The sequence below is a fragment of the Chrysochloris asiatica genome, unplaced genomic scaffold, assembly GCF_000296735.1.
Source record: "Chrysochloris asiatica unplaced genomic scaffold, ChrAsi1.0 scaffold00337, whole genome shotgun sequence".
NCBI lineage: Eukaryota > Metazoa > Chordata > Mammalia > Afrosoricida > Chrysochloridae > Chrysochloris > Chrysochloris asiatica.
Window position 1 is genome coordinate 1,160,141 of NW_006408855.1, and position 23,532 is coordinate 1,183,672.

Below are 23,532 nucleotides of genomic sequence, written 5' to 3' on the forward strand. Positions count from 1 at the left end.
ATATATATATATATATATTCTGTTTTCATTGAAGGTTTCCAGAGCACTTTAGATTCCCATTCAGCCATTTCTACACAAGTTGTTCATTGCCATTGGTTATATTCTTCACAATGCATGAACATGCTCATTATTTCTGTTCTGGTTGTTCCATCTCCATTAATCTAGTTTCCCTGCCCCCTTATAGCTTCATCTTTGTTTTAAGGTAATCATGGCCATTTGGTTTCATACAGGTGATTTTTAAAAATGATTCCAGTACTTATGAGGGGTATTCATTATCTCTGGAGCCAATTTGTTATTTAGCTACAAGGTGACCTCAGGGGTTAGTTTCAGTTCCAGGTTTGAAGAGTATCTCAGGCATCAGTGTCAGAGGATGGGGGAGAGGAGTCGTCCTCCAATCTCAACTTGTCCAATAAGTCTGTTTTCTAGGAATTTGAGGTTTGGGCCTACATTTTCCACCCATTCTGGCAGGGTCCAATCTGTTACGACCCTGATTCGAATGGCGAGTAGTGGCAGCCAGGGACCATCTAGTTCTTCTGGTCTCATCTGGGCCAATTTGAATGTTCATAGTTGGTGGGGTAATGGGATGAAAGACCACCTATAGTCTATGCTTGGGCCCACCTCCATCTCTCCAACATAGGCTGGTCTCGCCTGAGCCTCCACCTAAGGGCTTCCTGGTGATGGGCTCCAAGTTCCGGTATAGTGGGAGAACTCAGGCACAGACCCGCCAGGCCAGCGCCCTCATCGACAGGCCTGCACCCTTCTTTGAACGTTCCTCCAGCAAACGGTACACCATGTCTCGCAGCCTTGATGGAGGTAAGCCCCCAAATTAGAGGTGGGGAGAAGACTGGTATTTAGAGGAGAGGGGGAAACCATGCCAGGTTCTGCAGAATGATGAGCAGGAAAGGTGGCAAAGATTGATTCATCACAAGTGTATTTGTACCAAACATGGCAGCCAGAGTGCATTGTCTCATCTGGGCAGCTCTTGGTGGTTTAGGCCCCAACCTACAGCATTGTTCCCACTCAGGATGTGACACTGCCATTCTCTGAACATCCCTGTCCCTGAGTATTGGCCCTTTGGAGTCCCAGGATCAGCCATATGGTCTCCTGTACCTCCTTCCCAAGAAGCTTAGCAATTCACAGATGCCTTATCTGACTGGAGGTTCAGGGACCTTCTTCCTAGTCATTCTTCTGGTCCCATAGGCTCCAGGCTGACTGACATCTGAACACATGGAGGTCTCCACAACCCCATTTCTGTTGGACTTATGGTTCCCTTAATATTAACTGGCCCCTTGTTCTATATCAAACAGACCAGGACTTCTGAAAGTATGGTCCACACATGGAGAGAGGGAGCTGCTAAGGACTCTAGACTCATGGAAAGAGAGGAACTGAGTGCTGGTGGCCAGGGTGTGCCCTTTTGTTGTTTAAATTATTATGTATTCCTGAGTGTTTTTGTATACATCTCCCCATCCCCCCAAAACAAAAACAAAAACAGGGAATGGAAGCAAATACTGTTGAATGATGATGCACGGAAGAGATCGAAATCATTGCAATGAAGCTATGGTGTAAAGCCAGTGTTCTCCCATGTAAACTATCACTCAGTTCATAATAATAATAATAATAATAATAATAAAATGAATAAAGCTAAAACAAAACAAAAAAAAAGCATGGTCCACAGACCACCTGCATCTGAGTGTGAAACATGAAGATTCCCAGGTTTTTCCCTAAAAAAAAGAAAGAAAAAGCCCATTGCCATTGAGTAGATTCTGACTCAGCACCCTCATAGGACAGAGTAGAACTGCACCATAGTGTTTCCAAGGCTATAAATATTTCCAGAAGCCGACTGCCCATCTTTCTTCTCAGAGCACCTAGTGGGTTTGAACCACAGACCTTGAGATTAGCAGCCAAGTGCTATATGCACTGTGCTACAAGAGCTTCTTGGCCTTCCCCTAGACCTACTAGATTGGCCTTCTTCAGGGTCTGGAACTTGCTGGAATATGCACACTAGCGTTTGTAGGAAATTCAGAGGCCACATGGGGGCAATGGAGAGATTCACTCAGAGTTGGGCAGATCTGAATTTAGATCTCAGCGTTGACATATGCCAGCTGCTCTGTGGACATAGGAAATGTCAGTAGTATCTGAATGAATGGTTATTTTACCTTGAGTAACTGATTTAACTTCCTTGAACCTGTTTACTTGTATATAAAAGAAATAATGCCTATATTTCCATATTATGGGAAGAACAAAATGAGATACCACCTATACTCCAAGTAGATCCTGGCACATTGTAGGCCCTCACTAAAGTGTAATTGTTATTATTGCTTTTAGTGTTGTAGAAGATGACTGAAAGGGTGCGAGGTGGGGACTTGAGTCAGGGAACAGTAGGTACTCCTAGAGCACATTAAGGCAGAGCTATGGACGGCAAGTTAGTTTAACTGAACAAACATGTTAAACCTCCTCTAACTTCACTAGAGAGAAAAAGAATCCAAGGCTGATTCCTATGAGGTGTAGAGGTCAGACATACCTCCAATATTTTTACTGATTCTGACATAAACCATCCCTCCCATGGCACTCTTTATTCCTCTGCTGGTTTTGAATATTCATTGCAGTGGCCACACAGAACTCCCAGACCATACTCGTTGTTGTTGTTGTTGTTGTTGTTGTGTGCTGTTGAGTTGGTTCTGACTCATAGTGACCTTGTATAGGGTTTCCAAGGAGCGACTGGTGAGCTTGAATCCCCGACCTTGCAGTTCAAACCAACCTTGCAGTCCATCGCATTAATCTGAAGCACCATACTAGACCATACTCATAGTTAGGGGCTTATTAGGGAAGTAGCAGGACTCCTGGTGTAGCTCTGTAGGATCAGCACTGGACTCTGAACCACAAGGTCAGCAGTTCAAACCCACCAGCTGTTCCTTGGAAACCCTATACAAGGTCACTATGAGTCAGAACCAGCTCAACAGCTCTGAGTCGGAACTGACTCAACAGCACTTAACAACAACAGGTTATAATTCAGCATCAGAAAGAATTCAGGATCTAATTCTTTGATCAAGACACCTTCTTCTCAGTGTACCCACAGGCAGATCTGTCCCTTGCCCTCAACCCCTTGGGCCTCTTAGACCTCTAGGTCTCTTCGCTTTATTTCTGCCAATAAGTGACCAGGGGCACCCTATTCCACTAGTATGCCTCAGTCCAGAGGTGCTCAGTTCTCTTGTTCCGTGGGTCTGCAAGCCTAGTTCTGTCAAGAGACCAGAGGCACTCCACTCTGTCAGCAAGCCTCCTGCCCCTAAGTGCTCAGCTCTCTCCCTCTGGGGATTGGCATACACACTGTGTTGTTGTTGTTAAGTGCCATCAAGTTGGTTCTGACCCACAACGACCCTGTATAGAGTTTCCGAGGAGTAGCTAGTGAGCTTGAACCACTCACCTTGCAGTTCAAATAGCTTTGCAGTCTGGCACATTAACCCACAGTGCCACACCAGGACTCCATACCTACTACAACTACCTAATTCAGTGGGTGAGGAAACCCACTGCACCAGCTCATACTGTCCCCTGGTTCTGCTGCCACTATTTATCTACTATTGCTTCTCACAGTCTCATGTTGTCTCTGGTTTTACAGCTTTCTCTGCCTTCTGGGTCTGCGAAGTTCCTCACTGCAGGGACCCTGGGTCCAAACGATGTGCTCCACTCCCCTGTCTTTCTGGTGGTAGTGATACCCCTCTTTCTACCTCTAGGATGGCTCACTTTAAGCCTAGTGGGATGGTAAAATTGACCAATCTCCACGTTCCACACTCATTTGCACGATCCCACTTCCACAAAGGTGCTATGCACCTTATTTGCATTGTGAGAAAGCCCTCCGATTCCCTGGTGGGCACCTCATCTGCATAGTTCCATTCAATCATCGGGTGAAAGTTAGTATCATGGTGAGAAAGACTAGGTCCTTTGAGGAGCTTACAGAACAGTACATTTGTTAGCATTTATTGTGCTTCATGCAATAGGAGAAACACTTACAGAATAGAGTAGCTCTGAGTAGAGAGAAATTCTCATTAGTAGGGGCAGAAAGGGCTTTGTAGAGAGGGTGATAAATGGGTAAGGTTTTGAAGATTGCCAGGAGTTTTCCTGGTGATCAGAAGAGCCTTGACCCAGGATTCTTTGCTCATGGGGGCCAAGGGTATCTCAAAGGGTATGTACAGTTTGGCAAGGGTCTATTTGGGACTGAGGAAACTCCTTTTCTTCTTGGTGGACATAGGACTGAGAGCTAAGATGCAAAGGAAAGGGAGGACATGTACCATCCCTCTGAGTCTTCCCAGCTGCTTCCGTTACTATAAAAACTAATACCAAATCTACTGCCATTGAAGCAATTTGACTCATAACAACTCTATATAAGATTGCCAAAGCTATAAATCTTTACTGGAGCATAATGCTTCATCTTTTTCCCATAGAGCAGCTGGTGGGTTTGAACTGCTAATCTTGCAGCTAGCAAGTGCTTAACCTACAGTTGTTGTTGTTAAGTGCCGTCGAGTCAATTCCAACCCATAGCAACCCTGTATAGGGTTTCTAAGGAGCAGCTGGTGAGCTTGAACCACCGACCATGCAGTTCAAATGACTTTGCAGACTGACTCATTAGCTCACAGTGCCACACCAGGACTCCTACAGTGCTGGTGGCTAAATGAAGGCCAGATTTTGCAGGGTAGTAGAGGTTGGAGCTCTGGTAGCGTAGTGGTTACAAATTGGGCTGCTAACCTCAGGGTCAGCAGTTTGAAACTACCAGCTGTTCCGCGGGAGAAAGATGAGGCTTTCTGCTCCCGTAAAGATTTTTAGCCTCGGAAGCCCTGTACAGGGTCGCTATGAGTTGGAACTGACTCCATGGCTCATAACAACAAAGAGGTTGACCCAGAACTGGTAAAGCTCTTCAGGGGGTGGAGCAGAGACCTGAGCTCTTAGCCAGAAGACCTGGGTCCCTCTTCTGACTCTCTGATAATTACCTGTGAGGCCTTTCCCTTCTTGAGGTCTCAATTTATCCTCTGTAAAATTGGGATCCAAACCAAACCATAGAAAACAAGATCCTTCAATATGCTGTTTGCAAGAGACACACCTAACACACAAAGACAAAAACAGATTAAAAGTTAAAAGGATGGAAAAAAATGTACCAAGCTAATTGCAATAAAAAATGAACAGGAGTGGCAATACTAATTTCTGATAAAATAAACTTTAAGGCAAAAACCAGCATAAGAGATATAAAGAAGGATATTATCTCATGATTAAAGGGTCAATTGAACAGAACAAGATGACATAACCGTAATAAATATCTACGCTCCCAAGGAAAGAGTCCCAAAATATATAAAGCAAACCCTTAATAGAATTGTAGAAAGAAATAGACAAATCTACAATAATAGTGGGAGATTTTAATACACCACTTTTGAACAAAGATAGAACAGTCAGAAAGAAACTTGACAAAGACATAGAGAAACCAAACAACACAATCAGCCAACTTGACCTCATACATGTATACAGAGCATTCAACCCAACAACAGCACAATACACATTCTTTTTCAGTGCCCATGGAACATTCCCCAGAATGGACCATGTCTTAGGCCACGAAACAAACATCCATAAATTTACAAACATCAAAATGATGCTACAAAGTATATTCTCAGATCACAATGCTATAAATTAGAAATCAACAATAGGAAGACCAAGGAAACAAAGTCAAATACATGGAAACTGAATAACACTGCTTAAAAGCTACTGGGTAGTAGAAACAAATAAAAGGTGAATTCACAAAATTCCTAGAAACAAATGAGAATGAAAACACAACTTAACAAAATCCTTGGGACACAACAATTTATTGCAATAAATGCATATATCCAAAAAGAAGAAAAAATTTAAATCAGCACATGAACACAACATCTCCAACAATTAGAAATAGAGCAGCAAACCACACCCACTGTCTTCAAGTCAACGCTGATTCATAGTGACGTTGTCTATGGAATTCCCAAGACGGTAAATCTTTATGGGAGCAGATAGCATCATCTTTCTCCACCAGGGGCTACTGGTGGGTTTGAACCACTAGACTTATGGTTAGCAGTGCATAACCCACAGTGTGACCAGGGCTCCAAAATGTTATAGTAATTCCCATTTTAGCCATCAACACATAATAGTACTGTGTGATTCAGACAATGTGGTAAATGGCCACTTTGAAAAGTAAATATATACAAATAAAAAGGAAAATTACTCTTTTTATTAATCTAGGCCAAACCCCAAAGATAATCTGTACCCTGGTCAGATTACAGCCATTTTTTTCCAGCGAGACCCATTCTGTGGACCTAGTCCAGGGGATGCCCTATGCTCCAGTGCCTGGTGTGAACTCCACTCCTTCCTCGCCCATTCAGAAAAGTACTTGGGGATGCAGAAAGATTTTATTGGAGGGATCCCTTTGCATTCACTCTGATTTATAAACAAAGTAAATCATTTGCAAGCCTTCAGACATTAGCTTTCTTTAGCAAAATGCAATCTCTCAGTATCTGTGTATTTGGTATTATCACAACCACAGCAAGATTTGTGGGCCAGCATTGATTGATGGCTTACTTTTTGCCAGCCACTCCTCTGAATGTCTACATACATGGGCTTATTGGTTCCTCCCCTCAGCTTTTTGCAGTAGATATTATTTATAGATGAGAAAACTGAGGCCCTGAGAGATTGTTTAACTCACCTGAGCTCACATAGCCAATAAGAGAGGATTTGAGATTTGAACCCAGGCCCTAATGCTTTAGAAATCCAGAGGGGACCTTAGGCAGGGAGGCAGCTCCACCACTTCCTGGCAGTGTAAGCTGAGAAAGCTGTGTCAGCTCTCTGGCCACAGGCTCCTTAATCTGGCAACTGATTGGAGTGTTGAAGAGTCAGCTTCATCCCAGGCATGGTTGGGATGGGTGGTTGAACTAGCTCCTTGCTGGCTCCTTTTGGGGAGGCCTCATGTGACCTTCTCAACATCTCTGTCCACTTCAGCAGAATTTTCCCGCCCAGCCTCGGTCAGTGAGAACCATGATGCAGGACTGGACAGTGACAAGAGGGAGGAGGATGGTGAGTCTGCTGGGCGGCGGTCAGAGGCCGATGAAGGAGAGGTCAGGACCCCCACCAAGATCAAGGAGCTAAAGGTAGGAGTCAGGAGGTCTAACCTTAGCCTTGATCTTGAGGTGCCCTGGCTACAGCAGAGCATGTTTCTATGGGGTCCACCATGAACCAGATTCAGGACATCCCGGGGGTGGGGGTGGGGTGGGGCTGGAGATCAAGGGGGTGGGCACAATGCTCCCCAAATCTTCTTCCATTCTCTTTGCCCTATTTTCTCCAGAGGGGAACTCTGCCCCGTAGAGGACATTCCTAATTTGCTCCTTTGACTCCTATTGGGATCTGGATTCCTGAGGTGTTACCTCAGGCCCTTACAAGTGTGATGAACAAGTGTGTCCCCATCCTGCTGCCTCACACACCCCATATACATACACACATACCTGATTCCCAATAGACAGGTGTACACACTCAGGCAGGCATGAGCAACCTCACATTCATATGTGTTCACTCATAAAAGTATAGACTCTCTTACCCCTAGATCTGTGTGCACAGACCAACACATAAATGCACATAGGTATATGCATACACAGGCCAGGGATGGTTTCCTCTTGGTGTGGTGGTTAAGCAGTTTTTTTTCCATCATGTAGCCCGACCTTAAGAGGAGCCCTGGTGGTGCAGTGGTTTAAGCATTAGGCTGCTACCTACAAGAGTGGTGGCTCAAACTCACCCACTGCTCCATGGAAGAAAGATGAGGCTTTCAGCTCCCATAAAGAGGTAGTCTCGGAAACCCTATGGAGCAGTTCTGCTCTGTCCAATAGAGTCAGTGTGAGTCAGAATCCACTCAAAAGCAGTAGTTGCACTCATGAACACACACACCCACACAACACACACACAGAACATGAATGCCTGGACATTGTTCTGTTCCTGCCCCTTTTGCCTCCAGTCCCTCAGCCCCCTCCCTTGCGTTCCTGGGCCCAGCTCCTTGCTTCATGCCGGTCTTCTGACTACCTCACAGGCCAGCCTCTCTGGCCTGTGCTGCTTGAGTGTGAGTGCTCTGGGCTCCTGTGTTGGCTCAGACCATTTGCAGCAGTATCTCTAATCCATTTGCTCTACTGACCCTGCTGGTTCCTTTCCCTTCTGCCTCACCTGCATAGCCGGAGCAGGAAACCACGCCGAGACACAAGCAGGAGGTACTGCATGGGACCTATCCCTCCCTCCCCAGCCATCCCGGTCCCTTCTCATTTGTCACCTTCCCACGCTGTTCTCTCCCTCCTCCTCCATATCATCTCACACCCCATTGGCAGCTGCATCTTGTTAAACTCCTCCCACCATTCCATTCCCATCCCCCTCTTCACTCTCATTTCTCTTGCTCTCTGCTCAGACTCCAACATCCAGCCAGCTAGCTCGCCCGCCCTGTCTCCTCACCCCTACCATCCTCTACCCAGCTTCACACTGTCTTTCTAGATCACTTGGTACTTCATGTTTGCTTCTCATTTGCTGATCATTCCCACCAGCTCTTCCAGGCCATTCCATGCTTTCATTCAACTCATTCATCCCATACTGTACCCCAAACATGAGTCCCGAGAATCATGTCCTCCCGTTTAGTACTGTTTGATCATGCTCTCCATCTCACCTGTGTCCCCTGTGTCCTCACTGCAAGCTTCTTTTTTGTGGGAATGGGGTTGAGGTGGATGGGGGTGCCCTCTGAGCACATCTGCATCTTCTCAGACTCCAGTTCCACCCTGGGCAGGGCCTGTGCTGTTCCAGCTCCAGCTCGTTAAAGAAAATCATTTCCTCTTCCTCTTCCCATTTGTTACTTTCTCAACTTACTCTTCCTGTGTTACCCACTTCTACTTCGCCTTCTCCCAGCCACCACCTCTTCATTTGTACAAAACTGCAAGATAAGTGGGTTTCCTTGAGCTGCTGATGGAAAGGGTCAGACACTGAGTACTACAGGGGCCTGGCCTTGGAGTCATGTGATCTGGGTTTCAATCCTAGCTTTGTGACAGACTCTGAGGATCTTGCTCAAGTCCCCTCAGGTCCCAGGCCTCCATCGACACAGTCACACATTCAGACTGCGTTTCCCTAAGGCCCATCATTTTCAAGGATACCACAGCTCCCTCCAGCCTTTAGGAGAACTGTGTCCACAGAGGCAGCACCACAGGCTCGGGGTGGAGATCACAAGCTAAAGCTTGAGTTGAGATTCAATATCTATTGCAGCTCAAGCCCACATCCCCTAGCCCTCTGCCACTCCTGTGCAGGTTCCTTCAGGTTGACGTTTCCAGACAGGCATTGTCCTGAGGGCAGCGCAGCTCAGCTCAGAGAGGAATGCTGAAGGTGTCTGAAGGGATGTCTGACAAGTGGTTGAAGGGAAAGCAGAAGGCATGATGGGCTTGGTTTCCTTCCTGAGGTACCTTAGGGGTCACCCATAGTGAATCACTGGAGGCCAGCAGTGGACCCAGAGAAAGATTCTAGCTTTGTCTGAGGGAAAGCTTACTTTCTACATGGTTCTTCTGTTATACTTTGAAAAGCTGTAATGTCTTACTTCTTGTCCTGAATTGACTTGACATGATTCCTCAAATAGCCTTGCAGGGATGGGTCCTTGGGCTACCAGCCCACCTGTTCTATCCCCAGAAATAGGTAGAGAAGCAGCCTCAGCTTGTCACTGCTGGCTCCTCCACAAAGCCGCATCCTCACATGACAGATCACTCTGTCATGCATTATAGGCTTAAACTCAGACTTGTGGTCTAGTTGGGGGACACACCTATGACTCCAGCTATTCCTGGCTTAGTTCCTGATCCCAGCCCAGAACTTCCCTCTCTTCTTCTTGGTCTCGAATTCTCCTAATTTTTTTAGCTTACTGCCCCCAGAATCCTAGGTTTTCTATGTATCAAGGTACACTCCACCCTCTGTGCTATTGAAGAGTCAGGAAAGTCTCTGGAAAATCCTCGATGGTTGGAGCAGGTAGTGGCTCACAGCAGAGAAGGCTGAATGCAATTCTTTACTGGCTTCTGTTCCCTGGTGTGGGCACAGGACCTATTTTTATGGATGTCCCAGGATGACTGGGATTAGGACTATCTGTGCTCTAGGCACCCCACAGAACTTAAACAGTTGATGTGTTGTGCTAGGAGAGAACTAGACTGCGAATTCTGCTAAACACAGGGACTCAAGTCTGGGTCAGAAGATAGAGACCAAGATCCAGGTGGTCAGGGAGTGAGCCACTTGGTGGGTCCTCACTCCAGCAGATGCCCCTGCCATGGTGCCTTGACTGGAACAGAGGGAAGTCAGGGGCACGGGGGTGAACTGGGTCCCAGCACCAGAGGGAGTTCACCTAGGTCTGTGGGTTGAGTTGGGTGTTCACAGGCCAGGGAGCCAGGCAGAGGAGAAGAGAAGGTGCCTGCTTCAAGTCAGAGGTCTCCTCTTTTAAATCCTAAGTGCTATGTGCCTCAGTGGGTGTGCCTGTTGGGGGTGTCAGCCTTGCCCTGCCTGGCTCATGGGGCTGTTGTCAGGGTCCTCCAGGGTCATGGGAGGGAATGACATTGCTGTTTAGGGGCAGTGATGGTGTCAGTGTCATCACTGCCCACTGCACGCCCAAGCAGAGCTATTCCTCTAATGCTGGCTGCCTTCTCCGTCCATCCCCAGTTCTTGGACAAGCCAGAGGACGTCTTGCTGAAGCACCAAGCCAGCATCAATGAGCTCAAGAGGACCCTAAAAGAACCCAACAGCAAACTCATCCACCGGGATCGAGACTGGGAGCGGGAGCGCAGGCTGCCCTCCTCACCTGCCTCCCCCTCCCCCAAGGGCACCCCTGAGAAATCCAATGAGGTAGGTGTCACCCTAGACCTCTCAGTGGGGCTTTGGGGAAAGCTTTTGGTATGTAGTGACTTCCACTCATCCCACACATCTGGGATGGTAGGTAAGATGACAGCTTAGTCTGAAGAAAACAAATTCCCTAAATCTTGGGATCTTGGGCCCCAGAGAACACTTTGAAGCATGAAAAGCTGAAGAGACTTGCAATAGGTTGGTGTACTCTCCTTTCATCAGCCATAGCGTCGTGTTAATAAAAATGCAGGTTCTTGGACCTAACATTAGATCTACTGACTCAGCTACTTAAAGGTAGAGTCCTAGACTCTGCATTTAAAGCAGCACCTAAGGCAATCCTTCTGTCCTCTAAACTCGGAGAACCCTGTAGTTCTGCTCAGTAACCAGACCCTTTCATGCTATTTGGTGAGCGGATCCTGCTGGAAAGAAACCCAGGTGGTTCAGTGGTTAAGTGCTTAACTGCAGACTGAAATGTGGTGGTTCAAACCCACCAGTTGCACTGTGGAAGAAAGATGTAAAGATTGTTGTTTTTGTTAAGTGCCATGGAGTCAGTTACCTGTGCCATAGCAACCTTGTATAGGATTTCTAAGGAGTAGCTAGTGGACTTGAACCACCATCCTTGTAGTTAGCAGTCCAGTGCTTATCCTACAGCAACACACCAGGATTCCTCCGTAAAGATTACAGTGTTGGAAACCCAAAGGGGCAGTTCTCCTCTGTCCTATAGTATGGTTATGAGTCAGAACTGACTGGGCAGCATTGGGGTTTCACCCTCCGGGAAGTATTCAGAGACCACTGCTGTTTTCTTGTTACGTGCTGTTGAATTGGTTCTAACTCATAACGACCTTGTATAGGGTTTCCAAGGAGCTGCTGGTGAGCTGAACCATCTACCTTAATATTCAAACCAACCTAATGCAGTCTAGCACATTAACCCACAGTTCCATGTGCTCTGCAAATATCAGATCTGGTCCCGATATTTCAGAAAAAGATCCCACACAACCTGCCTTTGAAAGTGGAAAGCATGGATTTTTTTCTTTTTTTCCTCAGTTGAAAAAATAGAGGATTTTGAGAATTCCTGTATTTATAATTGAGAAGTCCTATATCTATACTCTCAAGCTATTATTTTCAGTGCTTGTTAAATCTCATCAATATTTACCCCAGATTCTACTTAAGGTGTTTTTTTCCCTCCAGAACTTCTGTATCCTGTTATCAAACCTGACTTGCTCTGCCAAGGTTCCAGTTCCTCTTCTTGCTAACTCATTAACCTCCCTGACTTCTTGCATCAAGTAGAGGCTTTTCAAAGTACCTACTTCCTAGGGATGCTGGGAGGATCAAATGAGATACAGCATGTAGAGGGACCAGCAGAGTTCCTAGAGTGTAGTAGATGCTTAGTATGACTTACTTTTTATTTCATTTTGGGAGTCCTGGCCTTTTTCACAAAGAAGGTTACCTTCAAATCAGATTTCCTTGTGTCTCAGGACATTGTATTTGCCACTAGGTCATTAAGTCACCAGTAGCCTAGGAGCAAGACCAAATCATGTGAAAGCCAATTGTCAAGTCAACTGTGTGAGTGTTGCCCTCGAAATCTTTTGAAATGAGTGATGTATCCATGATCTAATAGGCAGATCATTTGATTGAATCAGCACTGACTACACTGGACTATATAGGACTTTGCCCAGTGAGGCATAAGCTCAGAGAGAAATGCTCTGGAAGTTACCTGGTTGGTGATTAACAAAATTGGGTATGCTTTGGAGACCATCAGTAGCCTTTTTGATTAGTGAAGTGGAAGGAGGACGAACCTCTGCATCTTCTAAACACTCCTGTGGTCATCACTTCTCACACAACTAAGACTGGAGCCATGGGGCTGCTGTGGTGAGGTCCTAATGATCTTGTGAACACCACCCCACCCATCTCTTGCCTAGAAAGAGGCTTGGTCCTGCAGCCACTCTAATCATTCCTGAAGTAGACTGGGACTTGTCCTGAATGTGGATGAGGTGGGATGCAGATGCTTCTGAAAAGGCTGGACTCTAGGAGAGAAGAGAAGGGGAGGATGAGCACAGGTGAACTATGGGCTCTGCCTCTCCTGCTGGTGATAACTAGAACTGCTCGAAGATGGGTCTTAAGAGAGGTTGAGTCTGTCCTCCCTTCTTCTCGATCCAAAAAGTAGAGTCCACTGATGGACAGAGGTAGGTTCTAAGAGGTCACATTAGAGTGATGGATCATTTAGGGCTGGCCTTCAGGACCCATTGGCATTTAGGGACCCTTGAAGAGTTGGGAGATGGGAGGAGCCACGGACAAGGACAGGAATAGATTCTTGGGTGAGTGACTTCACCTCCCTGAGCCTCACTGCATAGTCCATCTAAAGGGGCATCAAGATTGCTACTCCAGATTGAATGAAATAATGGTTCTAAAAGTACTTTATAAACTAGGTAATATGCGGTCATTGCTGATGGTGACTAATAGTACCCCTGATCAAATATGGGTTCTGTAGGGGGACATCCTGCAAAGTGGTGGCAGTCAGAGTTCCTAATAGCATCCTCACATATAGTTGGCCCCCAACACAATAGGAACTTAAATCAAAATAAGGACTCCAAAATACAAAAAAACATTTCCATTTGCTAAGCCCAGGTGTTAATTTCAAGGATAACTTTTTTAAAGGGCCACAACCCCAAACTGCAGGATTGAACTAGAACTGAAACCAAAGTCACGTAGGGAAGACTTGGAATCAAAGTCTAAATCGTGTGGTTCTAAAAGCTTTCAAATGAGAGGAAAAGGCTGAAGCCACCACGCTGACTGGCAGCTGACCCTGTGCCTCCCTCCCTTCAGTGGTGGTCTCGTTCCCACTTTGCCCCCGTGGTATAGCTCCTTCCGACAAACACTAAAGATATGCGATTTACCAAGCTGTGCTATTTATAGACTTTATGTGTGTGTATGTCTCTCCTGCTTTTCTCTTTTTCCCTCTCTTCCTGCCTCTGTCTCTTTCTCGCTCCTTCCCTTCCTCCCTCTTTCTTTTTCCTCCGGCACTGGGCCTCCCGTGCAGTCCCAGAGGACCCAGGACACCTCTCAGCAGGACTTGGTGCCTGAGCCTGGAACAGCCATAGGCTTGGAAGTGTTCACTCAGAAAAGCCTCGCAGCATCACCTGAGGTTACTGTCTGTTTTCACCTTTCTGTGCTCCTTCCCTCCTGGGATCTCCTGCCCGCACACCACCACCCTCTAGATTTTAAAAATACCCTTCCTCTGGGGTGAGAGGGGTGGATCAGATTCTCTCATACAGATGGGAGTGCTGGGTAACCCATGTTGTCCCCAGGCTGTGACAAATGACCATCCACATTCCAGGGATCCATAAAGGACCAAGCCCTCCTTCATCCATTGTTTCTCAAAGGGACATGACTGAAACCCTTCTGGGAAGACAGAACAGCCTGAGTTGACTCTGGCTGTAAAGGAGAAGGCAGAAATGATCTCCCTGTCAGACTCTGGTGAGGCAGGCAACATCAGCCAGGCTCTGACGTCTAAGCTCTGGGATCTGGGTCTTCCCTGAGCTTTTGCCTCCACTGAGAAGACTGCATAAGGTCTAAGGGTGGCTGGTTAGGGAATGGTATCCCATTCATCACCTGCCTTTGTTCTCTGTAAAATCCTCCTCTGTCAGGGTACCCAGGTGGGCAAAAGTGGGTGAGCTTCCCTAGTTAGCATCCCTCAGGTTGTAGAGGTATTGGGCAGCAAATGTTCTAAATGAGGAGGCTTTGCTTCTGTACCAAGGATGGCAGAAAGTGCATTGGTCTTGGTACTTCCCATGCCCCTGCATGGTGCAGGACACACAGTCCGGGCCTATGCATCAGAGGCTCATCTGGGAAGTCATAGCCACTCAGAATTAGGAGGTACTGGTTGAACCTTCCTTCTTCCTGATTCTGACCCTCTTTTGATGGCATAGTGTATGTATTGAAACAGTAAAACAGACATGAGCCAGGACATATGTGGTAAAACACAAATCACAGTTCTATGGCATGGATTTTTGAGAGAAGTTGAACAGGAGTAGTCAGTAGCGCTCCAAGTTTAGAGAAATAAAGATACCCTGACGCACGGAACCAACTGAAAGGTTGCTGTTTGAACCTACCAGCCACTCGGACAAAAGCTGAGGCCGTGTGCATCCATGAAGATTTACAGCCTTGAAAACCCTATGGAGCAGCCCTTCTTTGTGCTATTGTGTGGCTATGAGTCAGAATTTGCTCGCTGACAGTGCGTTTGTTTTTTGTTTTGTTTTGTTGGCTCAGAGCACAGAGATGCTCCTAGAACTAACAACAGGTATCCACACTGGGAGACAGCCCCCATCATGCACCTTTTATCAGCATCCCTGCACACTATCCATCCAACTTCTTCCACAGAGGCAATTCTCACTGCCCTTTAAGGGAGCTCATTTTGTCTTCAATCTTCAACTGACAGGCTTCCATACTGAATTAGAATCTAAATCTGCTGTTGTGAATCACCTGCCTGTGGGCTTGGCCCTGCCCCCACTGGCACTCATAGATCTGTTCTACATCTTTCTTCAAGGAAAGGCCTTCAGAGATTTGAACACTTTCCCACCTCATCTTTTCTTCTGGAAGTTAAACACTTCCAGTTCCTTCAACAGTGTCTCCTAGGAGATGGTTTCTAGAGGGCTCCTTGCCCTGAAACCCCTCCCAGAATGTGACCCAGAGTTCTAGGTGGGACCAGAGCAGCCTGGAGAGAACCACCTAGCTGGAGAGTTCCTTCTTGCCTTCACTGTGTGGGAACAGAACTTATTCCACCTCTGCCCCCAGCCTGTTCCAGGACTTCTCTTTGGCTGCAGTGCCCCTTGCTGTAGCAGGTGGCGCTCTGAGCAACATTCAGTGGAAAGACAAAATCTAGGGCTACCTTAACATTGGAGACCTGGTGTGGTGCTGCGGGTTAATGCACTGGACTGCAAGGCCAGTTTGAATCACAAGGTCAGCAGTTCAAGCTCACCAGCCCCTCCTGGGAAGCCCTATACAGGGTCTTGATGAGTCAGAACCAACACAACAGTACTTAACAACAACAACAACCTTAATGTTATCCCATCTTGTGAATCTGGTCAGAACAACTTTGAGACCAACCCCCAGGACCATGTGTGGCTCCACCAGTGCCTTGGTGTCATAGGTTTTCTTTCTTTGTTAAATCTTTTTTTACTCTTTAGGTTCCTACATGTCTACTATAACTTATTAGAAACAGAGCTCTGTGATCTTGTGTAAGTCACCACCCCTCTGGGAGCCTCAATTTCCCATTCTGAAATAAGGATGATAATACCTGCATCACAAGTTGCCATTCAGATTAAATTATTAATTTAGACAGAAAGCTGACATGGTCTGGGATTTTGTAAATAACTAAGTAAAAGTTTCCCTTTTTCTTCCTGCAGACTCTTCCTTTCTATTTTGTGTCAGCCCTAACACCAGCCACTCTAGTTTCTAGTTGGTTTTGGGGCAGGAATGTTCCAGAAGGGACTTCACTGATCAAATTGGACCCTCCTTACCAGGCTGATGACCATATGTCATCAGAATTCCAGCTGTAGGAACCTTCCCAAGCAGAAAAGAAAATTGCTGTAGACTTCCTAAGTACTTCTCTCTGGGATGGCTCAAGTATTGTTTCTTGAAGGCTTATAAACCTGAAGTAGAATCTCAGAAACCCAGACTTTGTCTGGACTGTCCTTCCTTTTGTATCTTTCTAGTTGGCAAGGTCTCTTACTGAGATCTGATTCCATGGCAGCATGGAGGTTTTGCTAAAATGGAACAGAGGAGTCAGGTAAGAGTTTACAAAGTAACCTCGATCCTTAAATGTACCCAGATCTTCTGTGGGGGTACAATTGACAAGACTTTTTTGCCAAGTCATACCTGGGAGGGGCATGCCAAAAAAGGAGTGCAAGGTCATATGAATTTTCCCCCTCTTGTTGGAAGCAGATTTGGGCACATGTTACCCTGGAGGAGGTGGTCATTGTAGGGTGTGAAAAGCATAATTCCCAGAACCAGGAGTCAGAGACCTAGATCTGATTTGTCTCTAGCTCACTCTGTTGCCTTGGACAACAGATTCATTCTTTAGGCCTCCGTTTCCACTTCTGTATTATAAGGGGCTTGAGTTAGAGGTGTGGCTTCAAAGGAGAAAGATCCTGAGATAGCCTCGCCCCTGACTTCAACAGCACAGCTGTGCATTTGTGTTATGTATTGGACTTGAATTATTTGTGTGAAGAAAGTGTTCAGTGGTTAAAAGAAGAATAAAAACCCAATGGACTTCCTCAAGAGGTCCATTCACCCCCACTTAACCACTGTTCAAAGGACTCTCCAGGGAGGTGGTTGTTGTTATTATTAAGTGCTTTCAAGTCGGTTCCGACTCATAGCAACCCTGTATAAGGTTACCAAGGAGTGGCTGGTGAATCTGAACTGCCGACCTTGCAGTCCAGTGCATTTTCCCACAGTGCCACACCAGGGGTTTTGTAGATGATGTGACTCTGTTTGGTACCTTTGTCTTACTGCTTGGATCTTTAGATCTTCTTCCATGATGGGTTCTGGTCAGTCCGTTTCTGTTTTATGAGAAGTCCTCACTGATGGGCCTTGGTGGTGTTTAATTTGGACTAAGCACGACAGTGTTTAAGCTGTCTAAGCCATTGAGGTAACTGACACTAACCTCTAGAACTGGAAACATCTAAGCTCATGTAGACAGGTCAGATTTCAGGCTATCACCTATGGAACTTAGCTCAGTGCTTTCCCTCGACTTATGTTAGATCATAATTGAAACCCATACTCCTTAAGTTGTGAAATAAATCCTCAAAGATCTCAGGCATCAAAATCAAACATTCTGATTCTACCATCAATTAACTGTGACCTTTTCTAGACCTCATTTTCCCCATTTTCACAATGAAATTGAACAGAATGATGTCTTAAGAATTCCATATAGCATAAACTACTTCCCCCTCTGATAGTGGCAATGATATTATTAGAAGAGGAGACGGACTCTAGTTTCAGGGAAATGTGTGTTGGTTAGGCTGGTCCTAGTCCATCTGTGGAGCTCTTATTTCCCCATGATTAACCCCATCCCATTTTAACAAGTTGGGGGGCGGGCGATGGTTGAGGAGAGTCATTAAATAATTCGTTGGGTGGCTTGATGGAAAGAGTAGACTTGATGAAAGTAACTGGCGTTGTTTTGCCTTCCGCCCCTCCCCTCTGGGAATATGCCATCCTTTCAGCTGTAGATCTACCCTTTCTTATAGAGGGAAAATGTGAGCCATTCTTCCAGTGCCTGATCATTTCATGTTAACTCTTCTTACTCCAATTGAAATACAGGGTTCAGAGCATTGGGTATTTATAGAAAGAAAGTACACTAGGCCAGAAGACCTCAATCTCCTAAAAGTGGCCACAACACAGCAGGAAGAAAGTGGGGCGGTCTTTGCAGATATTCTTGCTGATGGCAGACTCTCCAAGGTAGACATTCTAGTGGACAAGTTTAAAGTTGAAGTGGCCACAGAAGAAATGGTGGAAACCAGACGAAAACATACCCAGCAACGAGGGAGGATGATTGCAAGCCCTGAAGATTTTGAATCCGTGTGGGAGGAAAGCCTCTGGGTCAGGAAAGGCTCGGGAGGATCTTCCCAGGCAGCAAGCTGTGCACTGGTAGAAAAACACCAGGAGGACTCACAGCCCAGGGGGGGCACTGGGGTGGCAACCAGCAGGAACCATTGTGTCACAGCTGGTCAGTGGGAAAGTAAGGGGGAGCTGAGGAATGAGCTGGAGGAGTTCCAGACTTGTGGAAGACCCACTTCCCCAGGGAGCAGGCCAGCAGAGATGGACCTCTTGTCCCCAGTCTCTGACAAGGGAGGACTCCAATCATTTCTGCTGGACCCAGCCCATGAAGAAACCAGAGCTGACTCGAGTGATGAAACTGATACCTCCTTTGCAGAAAGGAGCTTCTATTTAAACTATGGAGAGAAAGACTTTGAAAGACCCCTCCTGGAGGAGAGAGAAGAGCATGTGGATGTCCCTCCTGGAGATGAGACCAGGCTGGAGCTCTTGGAGGAACTCCCAGGGAGCTCTGTGGTGAATTCCTCAGAACAGCTGGACTCTGCAGCAGTTCCTGGCAAGAACAAAGATGAAGTCCTCACAACTTCTTCAGAGGAAGGGACAGGGTCCCCCAAGAACCATGAAAGGCCAGGTGACCTTAAGGCCTTTGTTGAACCACATGGTAAGGGCCCTTCTCCAGAGCAGACATTTGCTGAGAACTGGGAGGATGTCCAGCAGGGAGTGGAAGGAGAGTTAATCCACCCAATAGCCAGTGCATTGCAACAGAAAGAGGCCCCTATGAGTGGAGATTTCATGGAAAAGGCTAAGAAAAGGTCTCCAGCAGCTTTGAAGAACAACTCACCTCAAAGAGGAGAGGGTGTACAACCAGACCTTCCTTTGACCATCCCTCCTAATGGTGTAAGTAAAACAGTCAAACTGGGCAAACTGTTTTATACCCAAATAGGAGAACCTGAGACGGAGGACAGTGAGGCCTCAGCATTTCTTCAGATGGAGGTGATCACGCCTATTCCAGCTTCTTCTGATCAAGTTGAGTCTCGGGAAGCTCCAGAAGGGCCATTTCAAAACCCAGCCCCTCGTGAATCAGAGGAGCGATCAGAGCTCAGGGATCCCTTTGAAGAACATCTTCCTGTGTTTCTCAGATATGCGCATTCTCCCAACCAAAGCCTTGATCCCAAGGACCAAGTGCGGTTGGCTGTGACCCTTGATGGCGGTGAGCGCAGAGCACCTCCCATCACCAGCAGGAAGCCCAGAATGATCCCTGAAGAAGCTGAGAGGACCATACCCTTGGAATTGGTGTTTTCTTCAGAAGAGAAAAAGGAGATGACCTCTTGTCAGGCTGGGGTCCAAGGCGGCTCCCTGGAAGATATTAGCAAGACCTCAGTGGCCAACAAAATTAGGATATTTGAGACCCATGGAGCTGAAACTCACCGAGCAAGTCCGGGTGAAATAAGAACCCTTCTAAATGAGTTCTCTCCCGAGGTCTCCGCAGGCCAGGTAGAACAACAGCGGAATAAGCTTTTAGACCTGGGCTTCATCCAGCTGCAGCCCCCAGGGGACTTCGCCAACCACAAAGCTACACTTTCCTCAGCAATGCCTCTGGCAACCAGACACTTCGGTGACAGTGCTTCTACCACATCCCACCAGGAAGGATGCATGGAACTAGAGCTCTTATCTCCTGATTCAGGCTGTGAAACCACGCTGGAGGAAGCTACTGGGGTAACTGGCCACATGGCCCCCACCCCCACTTGGGGGAGCTGACCGCATGCTGCATAGCTCTTTAGAAGCATGTTTCAGTGCCCCCTTATCATTTATTTACTGCAATCAGAAGCTGCTTATTTATCCCTTTGGTTCTTTTCCCAAGATGGGCCTGAGATGGGTTCATCTGCTTGACACATGTTAGCTTGACCCTAAAGACCCCCAGCTTTTGGTGTGATCTGGTGCCCAGAGGGTCCACACAATTCCAGTGGAGAAGCTAGCAATACCACCATCCAACTACACACTTGCTTTGCCTTGGCGCTCCCACCTGCTAGATACCTATCTGTCTTGCTTGGCTAATCCAGTGATCTTCCTTCATCCTTCTGCTTGCCTGGTTCTCCTGACTCGAGGAAGCTGACAGTCTAGAGTAGAGGTTCCTATCTTCACTTCTGGTTCCCTCTTGGTCCCAGTGCCAAGGTGTTTTCTGCTTCCTTAAGACTAACCATCTTCTCTAATCCAGAACAAATCCGGAGATGCAATCAGGGAAGAGAAGCACTTCACCAGCTTAACAGAGGACACCCCTGGGAAGGGAGGGCGCCCGAAATTCGTCAGCCCCTCAGGCCCTCAGGTCTCTGTGGTTCCTCTCTGTCCTGATGACCCAGTCATCTTCACCTGCAAGGATGCATAGTTGCATTAGATTCCCACCTGCCTCTGGCAGTGCCTCTTGTGGCTGCTCAACTCTGGCTTGTCTGGAATGCATTCCTCACACCTCTCAACCTTCCAGAAACTGGCCAAGGGAAGGCTCGTTTAGGGCATTGTGCCCCATGCAAGTGAATCTAAGTGTGCTGAATCTCCAGAACTTGAAGCCAAGCACTTTTAAAATATTTTATGGGTGTTACATTGATTTGAAAAAAGAATGTCACGAACCAGTTAAAAAAACAAAAAGTATCTGTGTGTTGTTTAATCCTTGACCGGACAGTTGAGAGGTATGTATGTCGGACAAGAGTTGCTGGTTCCCCTTAGGCATTTCCTTGGCCTGCTGTTGTCAATTACACTGATGGGACCAGAACTTCCACTCTGTGGCCCACCCGCTGACCCACTTGTGGAGTTCACAGTTGAATTGGTACAGCACCAAGTTCCCAGGGAGCTTGTGCCCGAAGGTCCTTACCCCAGAATGTGCCTGCCTTTAACTAGCGCTGACCCCTCCCACTGAGACTCAGTGAAATTGACAAACCCAATTGGCTTCTTCTTTGCTCTTCATGGCTCCAGCCTCTCTCTCCTGGGTTTCCCTGAATTCCTGGGTCTCCTTATTTTCTGTTTCTCAATGCTGATTGCATGGATGGGCCTGGAATCTAGGCTGCCATCCCTGCCTTTTGTACAGTGCTGCTTTTGATAAGCTCCTAGATCCAAAGATTGAATGGAGCCTCCTGTCCAGGACCAGCTGGCAGGATGTTTGCTTTATACTTGCTTTTGCCATTAGTGGCTGGATTGGCAGGACCCCTCAGAAAGGAGCATTTTCACTCTTGAGAAGTTTTTGTTTTTATAAGCTTGTTATGTTTTAAGGAAACTTTCCTGAGAACATTTTTCTTTTCCTGACTTGCTCTTCCATTTGACGTGGCCCTGGATTTCTTCTGACATTTACCGTCTTGATTTCTCTCTTTCTCTCCCTACCCCACATCCCTGTTCCTTTGATTTTCTCTGGTCATAGAGAGCAGGGCTGAGGGAGGGCTCAGAGGAGAAAGTCAAACCACCACGCCCCAGGGCTCCAGAGAGTGACACAGGAGACGAGGACCAGGACCAGGAGAGGGATGCGGTGTTCCTGAAGGACAACCACCTGGCCATTGAGCGCAAGTGCTCCAGCATCACGGTCAGCTCCACATCCAGCCTGGAGGCGGAAGTGGATTTCACGGTTATCGGTGACTACCATGGCAGCGCCTTTGAAGATTTCTCCCGCAGCCTGCCTGAGCTTGATCGAGACAAAAGTGATTCAGAAACCGAGGGCCTGGTGTTCTCCCGAGATCTCAGCAAGGGGGTCCCAAACCAGGATGATGAGTCTGGGGAAATCGAGGACAGCCCGGATCGAGACGCCTGCTCCACTCCGGATATGCCCCAGTTTGAGGTACAGTGGAGCATCATTGAGACTCAGGCCCACCCCCACGGGTCTCTTCACAACACTGCATGTTCAGAGGATCCTGGGCCCTCTATGAGAAGACTGAGTAGTCAGCCTGCAGCCCAGTCCTGTACCCTGAAGCCTGGTCTCATGTTGCATGACTGCCCCCTACAGAACAGCATGGTTCTGTGATCGCATGCTGCCATGTCAGTTAACCATAACACATACTCGTTGGCATTTTAACCCTGTGCTCCCGTCGCTTGCCTGGGATCAGATGATGGCAGGGTGGGAGGGGTGGGAGGCAGACTGGTCTTATTCAGCTCCTCTCCTCTCCCTGCTTGTGTTGCACGGCACTCGCAGAGAGCTTGTGTTTGTAGAGTCTCAGGGACTCCTGTGACTTGGTCTGAAAGTTGAAAGGTTTTTCCTGATCCAGACCCGGGCTCTTCTCTGCAGGGCATGGGCTTCCTGGAGAACAGGCAGCAGTTTCTATCCATCTAGCCCTGAGGTCTTCAGGTGGTAGTGGAAGTTTCCTAGAGAAGAGGAAATGTCTCATTGAGCATGGCCCTCCTCTATAGAGCTACAAAGGGATCTTTTTTCACATCATTCCTTTGCTGACACACAGCTTCCAGTCCCAGCCTACCTCCCCTCACACTCTCCTTTCCTCCATGTGCCAGTTGCTCTAATCTCTCACTCCATGATGTACCCTCTGAGTATACGGTTTTTTCCAGTGGAATCGCTAGGATTGCTGTCACCACTTTCAGCCCCCCAGCCCCCCACTATGGACCGCCTCCATTCCAGACCATACAGAATCCTTAGTCATGTTTTTTTTTTTGTATCAATTTTAACCATAGAACAATGTGATAAATATAGTTGTCAATTGCTTGAATGTAACATTTCCTAGATTATATGAATACCAAAAGGAAAGTTGTTTTGTAAAAATTTTTATATTGAGTTACATTATCATAACATTGTAACTGAACAGAAGCTGTTTTCCATCTTTCTCTTTATTTTCCTTTATTATTTCATTCTCAAAAAGGTTAATTGATACAGATTCACAAATACTGAGCACAATATCCTAGCTAAAACAGCAGAAACTGACAAAATCAGTAACTATAAAAACACCAGAGCAAATAAAACAGCAGGAGATGCTTTTTAGTGCTTGCAGATGAAACCACATGATTGGAAACATCATGGTTAATTGGGTACTAATGACAGCTTTGACCACAGTGAATGGAAGGTTCAATAAGTACATTAGACTTTTAGGTATATTGATAACATGTAAACTCGTTTTCTAA

At 46.8% G+C, this 23,532-nt stretch overlaps 1 protein-coding gene across 1 annotated transcript in view; it reads left to right on the top strand.

Moving 5' to 3' along the window:
- Nucleotides 1-23,532, top strand: part of EPB41L1 (erythrocyte membrane protein band 4.1-like 1) — a 154,418-nt gene that overhangs the window by 109,935 nt on the left and 20,951 nt on the right. The window contains exons 11-14 of the mRNA XM_006875718.1: nt 638-813; nt 7,000-7,148; nt 10,702-10,884; nt 21,836-22,246. Of these exons, the coding sequence (XP_006875780.1) occupies nt 638-813; nt 7,000-7,148; nt 10,702-10,884; nt 21,836-22,246 (919 nt within the window). The remainder of the gene's footprint in view (nt 1-637; nt 814-6,999; nt 7,149-10,701; nt 10,885-21,835; nt 22,247-23,532) is intronic.